Below are 20,557 nucleotides of genomic sequence, written 5' to 3' on the forward strand. Positions count from 1 at the left end.
TTTATCTTCAAGCTGACATTCTGATTGGAAGCCCCAAAATGCCAATTTAGTAGGATCTAATAACAACTTGGAGTCCCTGAGTGGAGCAAATAGATAAGCACTAAACAATTAACTGAAAGGCTGGTGGTTGGAGTCCCCTTGGAAGAAAGGCCTGGCAATATACTTTCAAATTATCAGCCATTGAAAACCCCATGGAGCACAATCCTAGCCCAACCTACAAGGGGTCATCAGGAGTCAAAAGTGACTCAAAAGCAACCAGAAATTGATAATCTAAATTATGCTAGCACTTTTATCTCAATATAATTTCAAAAAACTCTACATTATATATCATAGTCTTCAACATTTCTAGTAGAAAAAATTCCATACTTTTCTAATGTCTTTCAAAGATGTACTTAAGTATTTATAAATGTACACTTTATAACTATCAACAGTGGTATGAAGTTTTGATTGGCAAAGAAATTCACAAAACTCAGTAGGTTTTAATCCAGAATGAGATTTACTTAATCTTATAGAAAAATACAGGGCACAGAGATCAGTGTGCACAGAGTATTCAGGCTACACAGGGACCCGGCAGAGATCCAAAGGTAGCTTCTTGGCTGCTTCATGTTTTGCTGCATGGGAACAGGGCCTGGTTACAGAGGACAAGGTCAGTGCTTGTGCCTGACTTGGGGGTAATGTAAATTAGCTCTGAGCCATCAACACCTCTTTGGAGTCAAATTATAGGAAAGAATTTTCCACTGTGCTTGGAAAAAAAAACACTATTGCTATTATGTAAGATACCTCAGCATGCCCTTCCCCAGGATATTTCACTTTGTTTTAAAAAATAAACTTTTCAAATCAAATGATAGAGATTTTACTTTTTTGTTCTCGTGAGAGAGGAAGAGTTTGTGTTGGGCAGGGAATGGGAAGAGAGGCTTAGAAAAAGGCACGTTTAAACTCAAATGGCTGCAAAAGAGTTTACCGGTAAAGGTGGAACTGTTTTTGCTTATTTGTCGGCTCTGGCCTTTTACTTTCTAAATGGCTTAGTTTCAAATATTGCTATAAGATTGTGATGATATTCTGCATGTAATAGAGTTGATTCTGGGCTCATGAAAAAAAGAGCAACACATAATTTGGAGACGATTATCCTCCACAGCTCTGCTAAAATCTGTGTACTGTAGCTCAGGGTGTAACGATATTGGGACATTCAGCACACACTTGGTGTTTGACTGGTTGTAAGAATGGGAAAGATGAAATATGGAGAGTATAACAGAAAACTTGAATGTTGGCAATGATAGTAAACACAAAGTTGTCTGTCAGAAAAAAATGGGCAGTAAGTTTTATACAGTATTTTCTGGCAATTATGTGGTGAGGCTTAAAAAAACCAAACCCATTGCTGTCAAGTCAATTCTGACTCATAGCGGCCCTATAGGACAGAGTAGAACTGCCCCACAGAGTTTCCAAAGAGTACCTGGGGGATTCAAAATGATGTCTTTTTTGGTTAGCAGCTGTAGCTCTTAATCACTATGCACCCACAGTTTCCTGGTGAGGCTTAGACAACTCTAATTTGGGTGCATAGAGTAACAGTACCTAATTGTTGTTGTTAGTTGTGGGGGAGGGAGGTCCAGTATGTGCCAGGCATTGTTCTAAAAACTTTAGATGGATTACTTATGTAATCCTCACAACTACCTTATGAGAGAAATACCATTTTCTTCTCTGATTTATAGATGAGGAGCTAGAAGGACAAAAAGTTTAAATAATATGTCGATAGTCATATGGCTAAGAAATGGGAAATTTGAGAATTGAACGTTTGTGTTGTTCTTGTTAGGTGCCATCAAGTCAGTTCAAACTCTTGGCAAGACCCTATGTACCACAGGTGGGAACACTGCCCAGTCCTGCATCATCCTTATGATGCTTGTTACCCTTTAGCCCATTGTTGCAGCCACTGTATCAGTCCATCTCATTGAGGGTCTTCCTCTTTTTCACTGACTGTCTACTTTACCAAGCATGAGGTCCTTCTCCAGATCTTTGTAGTGGGGATTAAAGGTTGACACCTTTGAAAGTGATGTGAGGCTACCTTACTTTGAAAGTACAGGCTAATTCATTTTAGTGTATATGAATTACATTTTTACCAATTATTCAGTAGTTCTGTTTCTAAATTTGTCAAAGCTGATAAGGTATCCTATTTGATTTTAGCTATTGTAGAAAGTATTATTTTACTGCACTGATTAATTATGGTCAAAAATTAGAATAGATTTGAGTGTAAAAGAAGTATAATAAGGAATACGTAATTTAAAAATAAACATTTCACTTATTAACCAGCAAAAGATATATTTTTAGAAAAAATATCTTTTCTCTACAATCAAACCAACATTTAATACACAATGAAATAAATAAGATTGTCTTAGCTTGGGGAGGTGGTTGAGAAATTTTGTCATCTGTAATCTAGCAGTTTTTTCTGTAATAATTTTAAATATCATTTTGACTAAGCACAAAAGCAGATTATTCATCCATTCATTCAGGTATCATACACATATTGTATAGCTACTAAGTCCCAGGTCCTATTGTGGACATTGGAATTAGAGTAAAACAAAACAAAAGACAAAAAAGTATTATTTCCTGCTCTCAGACAATATAGGAGTCAGACATTACATGAATTGTGATGGACAATAATCTGAAGTAAAAATACGGGGGAGATGAATGACTTTTAAACTAACAGCTAAAGGATAAGAAAGATTATTAAGATGAAGAAGAAAGAATGGTGAATGATGGGACATTTCAGGTGGAGAAAAGGAAACGTGCAAAGTCTCTGCCAGGAGAAAGAGCAAATTTCAGCCATAAGGAAGCGTGCTTTTTTTTTTTTTCTAAGACAGAGAGGGACTACTCACTGATAATAAGTCCTCTGAAAGGCTTTACTTTATAAAGCATCTAACACAGAACTTCAGCTACCTAGCCAAGAAACAGAAGATCTGTTCCTATTAATATCAATTGCAAGGGCACAAAGCTTTGCATAGTAAACTGTTCTTTCTCTTTTGCTACAGCTCATCCTCCCTCATATATCCACCATTCCTATCACTTTTTGGAACCTTGTGGGGCAGTAGTTAAATGCTGGACTGCTAACTGAAAGGTGGGCTTTGGAAACCCACCAACTGATCTGTGGGAGAAAGATGTGGCAATCTGCCTCCATAAAGAGTACAGCCTTGGAAACCCTGTGGAGAAGTTCGACTCTGTCCTATAGGGTTCCTATGCAGGAACCGACTCAGTGGTAATATGTTTATCACCTGTTGTTCCCCTTTCTCTGATAGCCCATGACACTGAGTTCTTATTCCTCTGTCATCTTCTCGTACTGAGTATATACTTCCCTTACACCTGTCCAGAGTGGGATAGCTATTTGGTTAATTCTGTAAAGTCAGCCAAACCAAAATGTTTATATATTTTACTGGTGAATCTCTTCTATTTTTCACCACCACTTTGCAAATACTTATAAGACTTATTCTGTATTTCCTTAAAAACATCTCTTAGAATTACCTTTGAGTAATTATTCGTTCTAAATTCTCATTACTCTATTTACCACTATTCTTCATTTAGATCACACTGATGTAAATATATGAATATATTTTTTCTTGATTGTGAAAAGCCAATGAAACTTAGGCTTAACTAAAACAAGCCGCACAAAACTGTGCAGTGAAAGAAATAGCGGTGGTAAAAGGAGTCACTGAAACAAGTGACTTTTAAAGACCTTTTTACACAGACTCTAAGACGCTTTAATATATTATTACTTCCCTCCAAGAACAGGTCTTCAAAGGATCAGGATATCCTCTAATTTCTTTCCCAATGTACAGGACATTTGAGATTTGTTTGGCATGCAAAATATATTAGAAGTCTAAGCAATACAATTGCTTCCTAACAACCTAGAAATTACACCGATGTGGAATTCTTTTTAAGAGAGAACTCCCCTAATACAGGTGGCGTATTTTTTATTTAATTATTTTTAATCATTGATTGAAAAAAAAAAAAAGAAAACCCAGTGCCGTCAAGTCGATTTCGACTGATAGCGACTCTATAGGACAGAGGAGAACTGCCCTATAGAGTTTCCAAGGAGTGCCTGGCGGGTTCGAACTGCAGACCCTTTGGTTAGCAGCCATAGCACTTAACCACTATGCCACCAGGGTTTAGGGTGTCACAAAATATAATTCAGTTAATATTATATAAAATATCCAGTGAATCTTGCTTTCTGGAATGAGACCACTTTGGTTTAATTTTACACTCGCGAGGTTTCTCTAAAGTGTTCTTTGTCTTCCCTTTTTTTTTGGTATTAAATCATCAATCTATTTCATTGTTAAGACATCTTCCTCCCTAAAAAATAATTTGATAACTCCTTCCCAGATCTGCTTGGTCTTGACTCCATAAACAATGGCGTTCAGGGTAGGAGGCAACATCCAACAGAGATTAGCAATAATAATATGGATATGGTGGGGAATATTTTTCCCCCAAAACGGTGAGTCAAAATAGTGAATAAGGCTGGAACATATGTGATGACAATAGCAGAAATGTGGGAGGTACAGGTGCTGAAGGCCTTGTGACGAGCATCTGCAGATGACAAACTTACCACCATCCTCAGGGTCATCGTGTAAGACACTGAGATAGAAAACATATCAAAGCCCCCAATCAGGAGAGCTGCCAAGAGACCATAAATAGCATTGGCCTTGAAATTGCCACAGGACACTTTCGCCACAGACCTGTGGTCACAATAAGTGTGAGGAATGAAGTTGCCCTGGCAGTAGGGCAGGCACTTGGTGAGGAAGGTAAATGGCATGATGAGCATCACACTCCTCAGAAACGTGGCAAGACCAGCCTTGGCGATGACAGGGTTGGTGAGGATAGGGGCATAATGCAAGGGGTAACAGATGGCCACATAACGGTCCAGTGCTATGAGCATGAGCACCTCAGACTCCATCGCAGTCACCATGTGTACAAAAAACATCTGGACTAGGCAGGCATTAAAGTTAATCTCCTTGAGGTTGAACCAGAATGTGCAGAGTGTATTGGGTGCGCTGGTGGTGCAAAAGTGACATCAGTGAAGGACAGCAGGGCTAAAAAAGAGTACATGGGCCTGTGGAAAGCCTCCTCATGGTTGATGAGGTAGATGAGCCCAAAGTTCCCCACTACAGTGATGATGTACATGAAGCAGAATGTCAGGGAGATCCGGATGTGTGCACTTTCCAGTCCAGGGACGCCATTCAAGATAAAGAACCCTGTGGTCAGGCTGAAGCTGCTGGCCCCAGACATAATGACCGATAAAAGAGCTTTTTACATTCTTTAACAGCAATTTTTTTCTGCATGGAAGGGAAAGAGAGAGATAAGAGTGGAGACCAGATAACAGGGAGTGGTTTAGACCTTAAGATTCCTAAATGTCATTTATTTTCATCTTATTTTGATAATCAGATCTTTTTTCTAGCTCCAGCAGCTGAGTCTTTGATCTATAATGTCTAAAACTAGATAAGCAGTATAGTTTTACACTACTAGTTGTTTTATACTTTGTCTAGGTAACTGTCCTCACTTTCCACACCTCTACCCAGCATCCCTATTACACTTACCATATCCCAATAAAAAGACATGCCTGGGGCTGCAGTTGTCTGCTTCCTTCCAAAAAGGCATTCCTACTCTCTCCTCTCAGATTTTCCCCAGACTTTTATACCTGAGTCTTGTCACTAAAATCACACAAATATGAGTACAGTATCACCAACTATGACCAGTCCTTATTAGTAGTTTAACTTTACAGTTTAAGTAGCAACCCACAAATTAATACTTTTGTCCTGCTTTAAAGATTATGAAGAAAGTTTATGTTTCCTATAAACTATGACAATAGTATATCATATAACTTGCTCAAGATCATATATTCTAAGATGCAGGGCCAAGATGGTGGGATAGTCTAGTGCTTCCTTTTGTGCCCCTTACAACAAAGACCCCCCCCAAAAAGGGGGGAATCAAATATATATGACAATCTAGACACCCAAGGCAACTAAGACAAAGCTGAAGAATTAGACTGAGTGACAGGTGGAAGGAGAGACAATTCAAAAACAGCAGAAATGGAGAATTATGGATTGCTGAATCACTGGTGTCCTGCTAGGCAAACCTGTACAGTGCAGGCATATTGACCCAAGCAGCAGCATCCCAAGCAGGAACCCACCTCACCTGGTGCAGCTAAGCAAGGTCCAACTGGACATGCAACTCCAGAATCAAACAGAAGTGACACCAGATCTATGAAAATGAAGTGCATGCTACCAACCCATCATGCTTACCACAGCCCCATACCCCCACCAGAGCTCCACAGGCCCAGGAGCACTCTCTCTCCCTCATGTACCTTCCTCCCCCTCCAACATCAGTTCATTGGCATTGAACACCACCACATTCCCTAAGCCAGAAACTCACAGCCCTTGTCTGGAAGTGCATGCCCCTTCACTGAGACACTGGCACAGTGGGATCCATGGGCTTGCAGCACTCCCCACACATCTGATCACACCCACGTGTGCCTTGCTGGCCATTTCTGCAGAGCACACCCACACTGGCATAATGCAGGCAGAGTTTCTGGCAGAAATCCATTTTCACAATCAGCAGCCAAGTAGGAGCTTCTGATCTTTGACATTTGACACCCCATATCCCCTAAGCCTGTAGCTCTCAGCCTAGTTTGAGGTGCCTGCCCCTTAACCCTGCCAGTGGTACAAAGGCTCACAGACTTGCAGTGCCCTTCACCCCTGCTGATCACCTGTACCAGTGCTTTGCTGGCTGACCTGGAACAGCATGACCTTAGGAGAAAGCAGGCAGGAATTCCAGTGAAACTCATTTTCACCTGCAGCAGCCAAGTGGAAGCTGCAGATCCGTGCCATTTGACAGCACCCTGCCCCCAAAGAAGGGACCTTGATCAACCACAACATGGGCCTGGGGGCTAGTGTTACCATCCAGTCAATCCAGTTGTCCACAATGAGGGCCTAGGAACCAGTGCTGCTCCCCAATCCCTAAAGCCAACAACACTGGACACCCAAAGACTAGCTGCACTAACCCCCTACCATGCGCTCTAGCAGACAGGAGCATGCACTCCACCCAGGCACATGGAGGCAGCCAACAGTCTATTGTCTCACCCCCGCATTACACCAGACTGCAACCAGAGACCTGTGCCTGCTCCAAACACCCCACCTCCATAGCCCTGCCCAACCAGGATGAGAGCCTCCACACCATGCACTTGGTGACCAATGACCCACGCACCTTGGTTACAATCATTCAGCAAGTGGCAGAGCATACACAGCACACAATGAATGACCAAGGAGAACACCCCCTGCACCCACAGCCAGGTAATCAGCAGGACAGATGCATCACATTGCTGAAAACACACCTACATCCTCAGCAAGCCCACAAGAACAGTGAACAGATTTCTGGGCTCAAATACCTCGTGATTTCTCCACCCACCTGGAGACAGGAGGCAAGAGCTTCAACGTGGTGAGATTAACAACTGGAGTAGCAAACACACCCAGCCTACTTGCACATATCAAAATAAAACAAAACAAAAATTCAGGGTGCAATAAACAAAAATAAAATAGATATAATAACTTCTTGATGCCTTGGAGACAACAATCAATGTCAAATCACATAAAGAAGCAGGACAAGATGGTTCTAGCCAGTGGCCAAAATAAAGAACCAGAAAACTTGCCAGAGGAAGCTAAGGAAATAGAATTTCCTGATAAAGAACTCAAAAAACTACTACAGAGCCTTCCAAGAGTTCAAGAAGTCAATCAGAGACAACACAGATTACACCAAGGAACACACAAAGCAATAGAAGAATTCAGGAAAACAATACAAGAATAAAATGACAGAATGAATAGGCTACTAGAAACCAATTGAAACCAGTAACTACAAATCCAAACAATAAAATTTCAGAACTAGGCAACTCTAGATGGTCATAGGGGCAGAACTGAGACAATGAAAGTCAGAATTAGTAAGATTGAAGATAAATCCCTTGATATCAATTTGTCTGAGGAAAAGTCAGAAAAAAAAAGAATGAAGAAAAAAGAAGAAAGCCTAAGAATTATGTGGGATACTATCAAGAGAGAAAACCTACAAGTAATTGGAGTTCCAGAACAGAGTGGGGATAATGGAAAACACAAAGAGAGTTGTTGGAGATTTGCTGGCAGAAAACGTCCTTAATATCATGAAATATGAGAAGATATCTATCCAAGAAGCTCACCATATCCCATACAGGATAGACTCCAAAAGAAAGTCACCAAGACATGTCATAATCAAACTGGCCCAAACCGAAGACAAACAAAAAATCCTGGGAGCAGCTAGGCATAAATGAAAAGTCACTTGCAAAGGAGAACCAATAAGACTAAGCAATGGTTTTTTTTTTTTTTTTTTTTGATTACTCAGCAGAAACCAGGCAGGCAAGACGACAATAGGATGATATATATAATATCTTGATAAAAAAAAAAAATCCACTCAATAATTATATAGCCAATAAAATCGTCTCTCAGTTATGATGATGAAATTAGGTTACTTCCAGATAAGCAGAAATTAAGAAAGTATGTAAAAACCAGATCAAAATTAAAAGAAATATTAAAGGGAGTCCTCTGGACAAAGAACCAACATCAAAAAAAAAAAAAAATCCAAGACTAGGACATAGGACAGATCAACCAGATACCAACCCAGATACAGAATTCAAAAGGCTAAAAGACTGAAAATAGGGAACCAGAGACGTCAATATGTAAATGACAATGTCACAACAACAACAACAAAAAAAGAATAAATGGTGTACTGATAGAACTTTCATATGGAAAGAAAGTCAAAACGATACCAAAAAAAAAAAAAAAGACTGGTTAAAATTTAGAAAAATAAATGTAAATTTCAAGGTAACAACAAAAACCTTAACAAACCTACCCACAAATAAATAAATAAAAATAAAATAAACATTCAGCAAACACAAAATCGAAAATAATGAAAGAGATGAAAAGAAAATACATAAACAAAAAGAACTCAGTACAGAAGAGTAAGCAGTAAAAAGAAACTGTTAACACCACAAAAGAAAAAAAATGACAGCAGTAAACTCATACTTATCAATAATTACACTGAATATAAATGGCCTAAATGCACCAGTAAAGAGACAGAGAGTGGCAGAATGGATAAAAAATCATGATCTATATATATGATATCTACAAGAGAGACACTTTAGAGACTAACTGAAATTCAAAGGATGGAAAAATTATATACCAAGAAAACAATAAGCAAAAAAGAGAAGGAGTGGCAATACTAGTCTCTGATAAAACAGGCTTTAAAGCGAGATCCACCAAAAAGAATATGGAAGGACATTATATAATAATTAAGGGTCAATACACCAGGAGGGCTTAACCATGATAAATATATATGCATCCAATGACAGGGCTCCAAAATACATAAAACACACTCTAACAGCATTTAAAAGAGAAATAGACACTGCCACAAGAACTGTAGGAGACTTCAACACAACACTTTTGGTGAAGGAAAGAACATCTAGAAAGAAACTCAATAAAGGTACAAAAGATCTAAATGCCACAATCAACCAACACAGCCTCATAGACATATACAGAACACCCCACCCAACAAGAGCAAAGTATACATTTTTTTCCAACATACACGGAACAGTCTCCAGAATAACCACATTTTAGGCGACAAAGCAAGCCTTATCAAAATCTAAAACATTGAAATAATGCAAAGTATTTTTGCTGATCATAATACCATAAAAGTAGAACTCAAGAACAGAAACAGCAGAGAAAAAAAGTCAAATATGTGGAAACTGAACAACATCTTGCTTAAAAACTACTGGGTAACAAAAGAAATCAAGGATGAAATAAAGAAATTCACAGAATCAAATGAGAATGAATACACATCTTACTGAAGCCTTTGGGGCAGCAAAAGCAGTGCTTAAAGGTCAATTTATAGCAGTAAGTGCACACATCAAAAAAGAAGAAAGGGCCAAAATCAAAACATTAACCCTACAGCTCAAACAAATAACAAAGAGAACAGCAAAAGATGCCCACAAGCACCAGAAGAAAGGACATAATAAAGACTAGTGAGCAGAAATAAATGAAATAGAGATCAGAAAAACAATAGAAAGAATCAACAAGACCAAGGGTTGGTTCTTTGAAAAGATCAATAAAAGCAACAAACCACTGACCAATGAAAAAGAAAAACTGGAGAAGAAGCAAATAATATGAATAAGAAATGATATGGGGGATATCACAAGAGATCCAACTGAGATGAAAACGATCATAACAGGATACTACGAAAAATTGTACTCTAACAAATTTGAATACTTAGAGGAATGCAAAAGTTTCCAGAAACACATTACCTACCTAAACTAATACAAATTGAGGTAGAAAAACTAAACAGACCCATCACAAATAAAGAGATTTAAGAGGTAATAATAATAAAAAAAAAATCCCAACAACAACAACAAAAAAGCTCTGATCCAGATGGCTTCACCAGAGAATTCTGTCAATCTTTCAGATAAGAGCTTACACCAATACCACTCAAACTATTTCAGAGCATAGAAAAGGAAGAAATGCTACCAAGTTCATTCTTTGAAGCCACCATAACCCTGGCACCAAAACCAGGAAAAGACACCTCTAAAAAGTATAACTACGGACCAATATCCCTCTTGAACATAGATATGAAAATTTTCAGCAAAATTCTAGCCAGTAGAATTCAACAGCATATCAAAAAATAATACATCTTGACCAGGTGGGTATGCAGGGATAGTTCAACATTAGCAAATCAATCAGTGTAATCCATCACGTAGATAAGACAAAAGAATCATCACATGATCGTCTCAACACAGAAAAGGCATTTGAAAAAGTCCAACACCCATTCCTGATAAAAAACTCTCAGCAAACTAGGAATAGATGGGAAATTCCTTAACATAATTAATGGCATTTATACAAAACCAATAGCTAACATCATTCTCAATGGAGAGAGGCTGAAAACATATCCCTTGAGAACAGGTACCAGACAAGGATGCCCTTTATCACCGCTCTTATTCAACCTTGTGCTATAAGTCCTAGTCAGAACAATAAGGCAAGAAAAAGAAATAAAGAGCATCCAAATTGCTAATGAAGAGGTTAAACTATCTGTATTTGCAGACATGATCTTATACACGGAAAACCCCAAAGAATCCACAGAAAAGCTACTGGAACTAATAGAAGATTTCAGCAAAGTAAAAGGATACATTAACATACAAAAACCAGTAGGATTCCTCTACACCAACAATGAGAACTTTGAAAAGGAAATCAACAAATAAATACCATTTATGATAGACTCCCAGGAAATAAAGTACCTCCGAATAAATCCAACAAGGGATATAAAAGATCTGTGGAAAGAAAACTACAAAACACTACTGCAAGAAACCAAAACAGACTTACATAAGTGGAAATACATACCTTGCTCATGGATGGGAAGACTCAACATTGTGAAAAATGTCAATTCTATCCAAAGCGGTCTGCAGATACAATGCAATCCTGGTCCAAATACTAATGGCCTTCTTTAATAAGATGGAGAAAAAAATCAAGTTTCATGGAAAGGGAAGAGGTACCAGATGCGTAAGCATTACTGAAGAAGGACGAAGTAGGAGGCCTCCCGGCACCTGATCTTAGAACCTATTATACAGCCACAGTTGTCAAAACAGTCTGGTACCAGCACAACAACAGACAAATCGACCAGTGGAACAGAATTGAGAACCCAGACCTAAATCCAACCATCTATGGGCAGTTGATATTTGACAAAGGCCCAAAGTCTGTTAAATGGGCAAAAGACAGTCTGTTTCACAAATGGTGCTGGATGTCCATCTGTGAAAAAATAAAACAAGATCCTTACCTCACGCCATATGCAAAAGCTAACTCAAATGGATGAAAGACATAAATATAAAATCTAAAGCGATAAAGATCATGGAAGAAGAAATAGGGACAATGCTAGGGCCTTAATACGTGGCATGTATAGTATATAAATCATAACTAACAATTTACAAACACCAGAACAGAAACTAAATAAGTGGGAGCTCCCCAAAATTAAACACTTATGCTCATCAAAAGACTTCACCCAATGAGTAAAAAGAGAACCTATAGACTGTGAAAACAAATGTGGCTATGACATATCTGACAAGAGTCTAATTTTTAAAATCTACAAAATACTTCAACACCTCAACAACAAAAAGACAAACCAACTTAAAAACGGGGAAAGCACATGAACAGATGTTTCACCAAAGAAGACATTCAGGCAGCTAACAGCCGCATGAGGAAATACTCGGGATCACTAGCAATTAGAGAAATGCAAATCAAAACCACAATGAAATAAAATCACGCCCCAACATGACTGGCACTAATTTAAAAAAAAAAAAAAACAGAAAATAACAAATATTGAAGAGATTGCAGGGAGACTGGAAATTTACGCACTACTGGTACAAATGTAAAATAGTACAATCACTTTGGAAAATGATATGGCACTTCCTTAAAATGCTAGAAATAGACACACCATATGATCCAGCAATCCCACACTTAGGAATATATTCTAGAGAAACAAGAGCCATAATGTGAATAACCATACGCACACCCATGTTCATCACAGCATTATTCACAATAGCAAAAAGATGGAAACAGCCTCAGTGCCCATCAATGGACGAATGGATAAACAAACTCTGGTAGACACACACAATGACATATTACTCAGATATAAAGGACAACGAGTCTGTGAATCATCTTACAACATAGATGAATCTGGAGGGCATCGTGCCAAGTGAAATAAGTCAATCACAAAAGCACAAATATTATATAACACCACACACACAAAGATCGTACATTCTAGATGCTCAGTAAAATAACTGAAAGTAATGGATATTTGATTTAATAAAGATTTGGTATTTTTAGTGCTCAAACTCTGTTAATCTTATGTCATGCTTTTTCCGCTGTGTGAAATTGCTTAAGAAGTTCTTGAAAAGCAGAAAAAAAAAAGTATTTACATTGCTACATCATTAGTAAGTTTTAGGAAATTTTAGTGAAGGTTCCGTTAAAATTTTTTAATTCAGTCAGATACAACATCATTTCCTTCTGGTTTCCCTACCTTGCACATTTTTTTTTTTAAGTTCTCTATCCATCCTCAATGGACTCAAACATATCAATGACCATAAAGATGTCACAGATAAAATCCATCAACATTATCTGTTATACGTGAGGTTGCCATGAGTCAGAACAGATTCAGTGGCAACTAACAACAACCCATCCTCAATACCAGAATTATAGCCAGAAGGTTCCTGGAGTCCTAAGGAACACTGACTGCCTTTTCTTATTTAATTTAGATAATATCTCTTTTGTTCTAAATGGGCAAGTGATCACTACAATAGATACGATCATGTCTTTGCATGCTCTTTCTTGTCGAGGCAGCAGAAAGAATTGAGTGGTATTTTAAGGCATTTACAGATTCAGGAGTAGCAAACATACCAAATATACCACAAGTTTACTAATTCAAACATCTATTCATTCCCATATATGTTATTGAGCATCAACAATGTATGATCTTGAGCAAGTTATGTGGGTAATTATTGGAAAATTTCATATGGAATATCAAATTTAAGGTAGGACGAAAGTGCTAATTTTTAGCTCTGTTAAAACTGGAAAGTTAAGCTCCTAATAAGGACAGGTTAGAATAAACTGATCCTCTAATTACCCGTGTGATTTGAGTGATAAGACTCATGTGTTACGAGGAAAATTGAAGGTTCCTAGTGGTTAAAATATTTCTGTTACATGAAAAAAGAAAATGATAGGATGAACATATTTAATGGCACTGAACTGTACATGTGAAGGTTTGTGAAAAGGAAAATGTTTTGTTCCCTATGTGTTTACCACAATAAAAAATTAATGAGAAAATGGTCCTTAACCTCTGAAACAGCCCATGCAGCACAGAGTTAATGCCAAACACCCCTGCCATCCAGAACTAAATAGACACTTGCAGTGCGATAGCATGGATCCCATGGCTATAAAGACACATGGAATATATTCCTGCAACCTAAACGTTCTGGAAATTGCTTCTGGAGATATGGCTGATCCTACCGCCCAGAAGTCACAGAAGCTGCCATGGAAGGGAGGACATACAAAGGAACTACAAGTTTTAGAGTTTGATGGTCTCTGGTTCCTAAGCCAAGGTATCCCAAATAAACGATCCCTTCCCATGATGGAAGTCTCACAATCTCTCTCCAGAAATGTCACCATGTGGAGAAATAATTATTTCATAGTCCTACACCAGAGAAATTGAGAATCAAAATATACAGGGTCCCCAGTCTTTTGTGTATGTGCCATGATGAAATCAGTGGGAAGAAGTAGAAGGAAACGAGAACAATGTTGCCTTTTGCTAACATTGCCTCTTGTTAACTGTCCCCATGTTTTAAGCTGTTGCATTCTTAGCGAGCAATTTGCATTTTCCTAAGATAGGTATTATTTTGAACTTGCCTAAACTCACCTCTGTGCTACTAGGCACAATTAAATCCCTATGCATGGCTGAGAACCCGTGGGTGTTCTTCAAAACCTGGGTTGATGTCTCCTTACATAGGGTATTCAGTTTCCCTCGGGAATTGCCAGCAAGATGTCTCCAGGCTTATTGAGTTTTTCTCAATTAGAAGTTTCAGAGGGATCTGTTAGAAAGGGAATGAACTTTGAGTAACAGATCTGTATTTAGAGGCTTTGAAGTATAGAAAGAAAAAATGCATCAAAAAATGCATTTTCCCAAGTGGGAAACATAGCCACCAAGCCACCAAGCATTTTTTAAATGTTTTTCCTCTAATTATGAAAGAAATGTGTCCTTGGTGCAGAAAATCTGAAAACTGCAGGAACGTGTAACAAAGAGTTGGTAAATCACTTGTAATCCCAACACAGAGGAAAAGCCACAGTAAAAAGAGCTGTGTATTTCATTCAATCATTTTATAACTATATGTATAATATTTTGGAGTTTTTTAAAAAACAAATTTCAGACTATATGGGATTTTGTACACTCTCACATTCTCTCCCTAATATTATTTTGTGAGTATATTTTCATACCATTATATTTACTGACCAGCTGCCATCAAGTTGACTCTGACTCATGTCCACCCATATGTGTCAGAGTAAAACTTTGCTCCACAGGGTTTTCAGCAGCTGATTGCCAGGCCTTTCCTCCAACGCTTCTCTGGATGGGCTTGAACCTCCAACCTTTATATTAGCAGCAAAACACATTAACTGTACCACCCAGAGAGCCCTTCCATACTATTGCTGTACTAAAATTAATTAAGCATTTCATTATTGAATATTTGAATTATTTATAATGTTTTCTATCAAAAATATTTTTTATGAATATCCTTATCCATTCTGTTTATAACACTTATCCTTTCCTGTCTTCAGATAACTAGAAGTAGGATCAGTGTTTATGGGGTCAAAAGGCATGGGCAATTTTAATTACGTTCATAAATGCTGGGACAAATCATCTCTCAAACATTTGTATTGAACTTGCATATGAGCAGTTGATGGTCTGTTCCACAGTCAGCCCCTGGCCTCATTCTGACCGATGATATTGAGCTTTTCCATGGTCTCTTTCCACAGATGTAGTCAGTTTGATTTCTGTGTGTTCCACCTGGCAAGGTCCTTGTGCATAGTCGCCGTTTATGTTGGTGAAAGAAGGTATTTGCAATGAAGAAGTCGTTGGTCTTGCAAAACTCTATCATGCGACCTCCAGCATTTTCTATCACCAAGGCCATATTTTCCAACGACTGATCCTTCTTCAAATATATGCCAAATATAAAAGTCTTAAATTCAAACTTCTCATCTTTAGTCATTCCACAAAATAATTAAGCCATCCTTGTGGGATATTGTTCATTTTTCAATTTTTCTATAAAACAGCTTTCAAATTAGCTTTAAGCTTTCTTGAGAAATAATCCACATCTATGGTAATTTTTCATGCAAGGAAAGTTAAATTTTTCGTTTATTGGTACTGAGAGGCAGAAATCAGGGGAAAAGAGAGAGAAGATTCCACTTTTAATTTTGTTTGAATATTGCTAGTTCAGTAAAACATAAAACATAACTCTTAGTAGACACTTATGAGAGGAAGAAGGTCATGTAGAATGCTCACCAAACGTTGTGTCTTCCCATTTGTTTGGGGTTTATTTTGTTGCTTGTTTTGTTTTCTTTATCTCTGCACATCCACATGTATGACCAATCTGCAATGGTTAGTTAATGGTTCTGGAAATTCTGCAGGAGCAAGATAATTTCCACTACTCTTTGTATGTTAAATTGTCTTTTTCTTCCTTTTCCATTCCTTTCGGGAAATTAGTAGCTCTTATAATTTAATAGGAAATACAGTTGAACTAAATTGAATTCTAGATATGTCTTTATACCTGGTCTTGGTTCTAAATCTAATCAAAGCATGCAAGGTTGGTACAGGAGAGTTGGGCCTTTTTCCTCAGCACCCATTTGGTTCCACCTCACAACACTTGGCTTCTAGGGAGAGATGAGATTTAAAAGAGTGTCTTCCATTTTTTTTCAGTTCTCCCCTTCCTTCTCCTCCCTTCATCCTCTTCTCTTCTCTTTATAGACTTTTTCTCATCCTCTCCCTTTTCTCTTCTCTCCTCTCTTTCTTCCTGTCTTCCCTTCCCTTCTTTCTCTCTGCTTCCTCCCCTCCCCTCCCTCCACCTTTCTTTCCCCTCTTACTCCTTCTCTCTCTCCTTAAAGTGTATATGTCATCCTGTTAATACGGAGTAGAATTTTCTTCATCACCACCTACCTTATAATTATTTTACAATTTCTCATAGATTCTGGCCTGTTGGCCCTAATTCACTCCTTGGAAACTCTATGGGGCAGTTCTACTCTGTCATATAGGGTTGCTGTGAGTTGGAAGGAAACCCTGGTGGCATAGCGGCTAAGTGCTACTGCTGCTAACCAAAGGGTTAGCAGTTTGAATCTGCCAGACACTCCTTGGAAACTCTATGGGGCAGGTCTACTCTGTCGTATAGGGTTGCTATGAGTTGGAATCGACTCGATGGCACTGGGTTTGGGTTTTTTTGGTTTATGAGTTGGAATCGACTCAACGGCAACAGGTTTCCTAGTTTCCAAAATTATGATTTGTCATGACTATCTATAACTATTTGAGCCTGTAATGGGGAAAATGACATAAAATTAATTAGAGGTTGCTAGGTTTCTCAAATCAGTTTTATTTGTTGCATTTTGTTTCTCCGGATTTTAAGTTTCTGTTCTGGTTTTATTTTTCTGGCTGTTGTTGCAGCTGCTGCCTCCAGCTCCCACCCCACTGTGTATTGTTATTGTTATTTTTTATTAATATTCAATCTCAATGTTCTGAGATTTATCTAGCCCTGCTGTTTGTATAGCTCATATTCTTCTTCTATAAAATGGAGATGATTAAACCTGGCCCATAGTTTTGATGTAAAAGTTCAATGAAATAAAATGTATAAAACATTATCGTTCCTGACAAATTCTGTATCTTTATTAAATGACATTTTAGGGAAAGTAATTTCTTAATCAGCTTGATTGTGTTTTGGTATGGTTGCAATGAAAATACTCTGATGAACAAAATTTCCAAAACCAAAAACAATCCCAAGATGTAATAAATTTATTAATGACAAACTACTCAACTTCTGACAATTTATGTTATATGGGGTCACTTTTATAATGTCAGTAATTTTTAAGGTGTCAAGTTTTGCTTCCAAATATGTGAAAATTTTATTGTAAAAATACATGATTTGATTAATATATTTCACAATCATTTCATCCTACATAGCATATCAAAATATATTCTTTATATTAAGAAATAAGAGGAATTTAATCTTTACCAACATCATTAATCTCTCTCTCTGTGCATCTATTTGCATCCAGTTCCTGATCGCATTCTTTTTATTACCCCAATTACCTCTTGGGCTGTGCTCTTTTTCTTTCTCATTTTCCATTCAATCTTATTATCTCTGAATACCACATTTGCCATTCCATCTCCCTTTTCTTATTCCTCAGCTAGTTCCAGAAATCTAAATAAACTACTGCTTTCTCCATTGTCTCTGACCACTCAACTGTTGTCCCTCTACAAAAAAATACAGGTAAAGCAGCGAAGTCAAAATGTCCTTGCTTGGCAAATTACATAGATTTTCTTTCGTCTCTTTCACCTGCTTATAAATGCTGTCCTGAAACAGCTGGCAGATGGTACCCACTCTTTTTGAAAATTCTGCCTCAAATTAATTCCAAGAAGTACTTTCCAGATTGTGTTCAACTCCAGTGACCCTACCTACTCTAGTTTCATTTCTGTACACACTGGTATATGAGTCTATGAGTATACGAGACTATGAGTCTAAATAGTTATCTAGGCAGCAGGGTATCAGAGATAAATGTGCAGGCAAGGGTTTTTTTTTAGTAAAGTTATACAGGGTCATGATGAGCTGGAGTTGACTTGATGGCAATGGGGGTCAATGGGGATACAAGCTGTATATAAATATGGCATATGAAGGATGATAGGACCCTGAAATTTAGCACAGGCACTCTTGGGAAGAGTTTCATGCTTCCCTGCAGTGAATGGAACAATTTACTCATGTCCCTTCCACAATCTCCTGGAGCCTTTCTAGGTTACCTGACATTCTTTATCCTTTCCTGTATACTTACCCACAGTACCTAGACCAAAGTGCAGTAATCACCAAGAGTTTCACTTGTTGACTATCCTAACTGTTCCACCCTGTGTGTTTATTCCACAAATTCTCACTAAATTTTATGTGTGAAAAGTGTCCTTGTTTCTTCTCTATTTCATGTTTTCTCTATCAAATTAGAGGTCTTGGAATAAAATATCTGAGATTGTTTCGTGCATTTAATGGCAGAAAATTCAGATATCTTATTCTGTAGTGAGCTCATTTTTGTTGAATTTTGCATTTGCTTTCTTCATTTATAACTTTTTTCCTTATCTTTATACTAAATGCAGAATTCTATATCATATATTTATCTCACACCCAAAATATCTCTCTCTAAAGGACGATTAGATCACTTCTTCACGGATCTGCTTGGTCTTCACTCCGTAGACAATTGGATTCAAGGTGAGAAGCAGCAATAGGCAGAGGTTGGCAATAAAGGTGTGGAAATGGTGAGGTATGGTGCTTCCACCAAAACGGTGAGTGAAGAAGTTAAAGAAAGCTGGAACATAGGTAATGACAATAGCACATATGTGTGATGTACAGGTACTGAAGGCTTTGTGGCGAGCATCTGCAGATGACAGATTCAGTACAGCACGGATGATCATGATGTAAGACACAGAGATACAGAACATGTCAAATCCCGCAATCAATATGGCAGCTATGAGACCATAGATAGCATTAATCTTGACATTGCCACAGGATAATTTGGCCACAGACATATGGTCACAATAAGTGTGTTGGATAAGGTTGCCCCTGCAGTAGGGAAGACACTTGATCAGGAAAGTGAATGGGATCAAGAGCAACACAGTTCGCATGAATGCAGCAAGCCCAACCTTGATAATTGCAGTGTTTGTGAGGATGGTAGAATAGCGTAGAGGGTAGCAAATGGCCACATAGCCGTCCAGAGCCATAAGCATGAGCACCCCAGACTCCATGCCTGTCAGCATATGTATGAAAAATATCTGTACAAGGCAAGCATTAAAGTCAATCTCCTTGAGGCTGAACCAAAAGGTGCATAACATATTGGGGACAAATGAAGTACACCCAATAACATCTGTAAAGGACAACAGGGCTAGAAAGTAATACATGGGCCGATGCAGGTTCTCCTCATGGCTGATGATGTAGATGAGCACAGAGTTTCCCACTACAGCAATAATGTATATGAAGCAGAACAGCAGGGATATCCAGCTGTGTGCATCTTCCAGCTCAGGAATTCCTTTGAGGATGAAGTATCTTGGTGTCAGACTGGAGGTGTTGGCTCCATGCATGGTGGTCAGCTGGAGGGCATGTTACTCTCTGCACTGTTCTATAGAGGAAGAGAGCACTGTTGCTATTTTCAGCAAGAGACAAAAGATGAACAAGTATTTTTCACAGTATAAATAAAGGATTTGAGAAAAAAATCATCTCTTTGTATTTAGACTATATTCTTTGATTCTACTGAGTGATCCTGATCCTGTTACTGAATCAACAGAATAAAAAAATCAATTACCATTCAGCCAATTCCAACTCATGCTGACCCCATGTGTTACAGAATAGAATTGCTTCATAGTGTTTTCTTGGCTGTAGAAAGCAGATTTCCAGGCATTTCTTCGGTAGCATTGATGAGGGGATCTGAATCCCCAACTTTTGAGTTAGTAGATGAGCACAAACTGTTTGTGCCACCCAAGGATCTAACAAAATGAAAGCATATTAACAAAGCCCTAGCCTGGCTTGATTTTATACTATAAACTCTATCTACATGTATATGTAAAAAAAGAACAAAAAAATAACCAAAAAAAAGCCGACACCTAAAAACAAAAACGACAGCAAAAAGCCAACAAGCCCGTTGCCGCTGAATCCACTCTGACTTATGTGAGCCTGTGTTAT

The 20,557-nt window shown here is 38.1% G+C and overlaps 1 protein-coding gene and 1 pseudogene across 1 annotated transcript; both read right to left on the reverse strand.

Moving 5' to 3' along the window:
- Positions 1–4,307: 4,307 nt before the first annotated feature.
- On the reverse strand, positions 4,308–5,268 carry LOC135231714 (olfactory receptor 52N2-like; annotated as a pseudogene).
- A 13,204-nt stretch (positions 5,269–18,472) lies between these two features.
- On the reverse strand, positions 18,473–19,959 carry LOC100655613 (olfactory receptor 52N2-like). The gene has a single exon (XM_003423143.3). The coding sequence runs from the start codon at positions 19,957–19,959 to the stop codon at positions 19,036–19,038; it is 924 nt and encodes a 307-aa protein (XP_003423191.1). The 3' UTR covers positions 18,473–19,035.
- Positions 19,960–20,557: the final 598 nt, after the last annotated feature.

The sequence above is a fragment of the Loxodonta africana genome, chromosome 7 (genome assembly GCF_030014295.1).
Source record: "Loxodonta africana isolate mLoxAfr1 chromosome 7, mLoxAfr1.hap2, whole genome shotgun sequence".
Classification (NCBI taxonomy): Eukaryota; Metazoa; Chordata; class Mammalia; order Proboscidea; family Elephantidae; genus Loxodonta; species Loxodonta africana.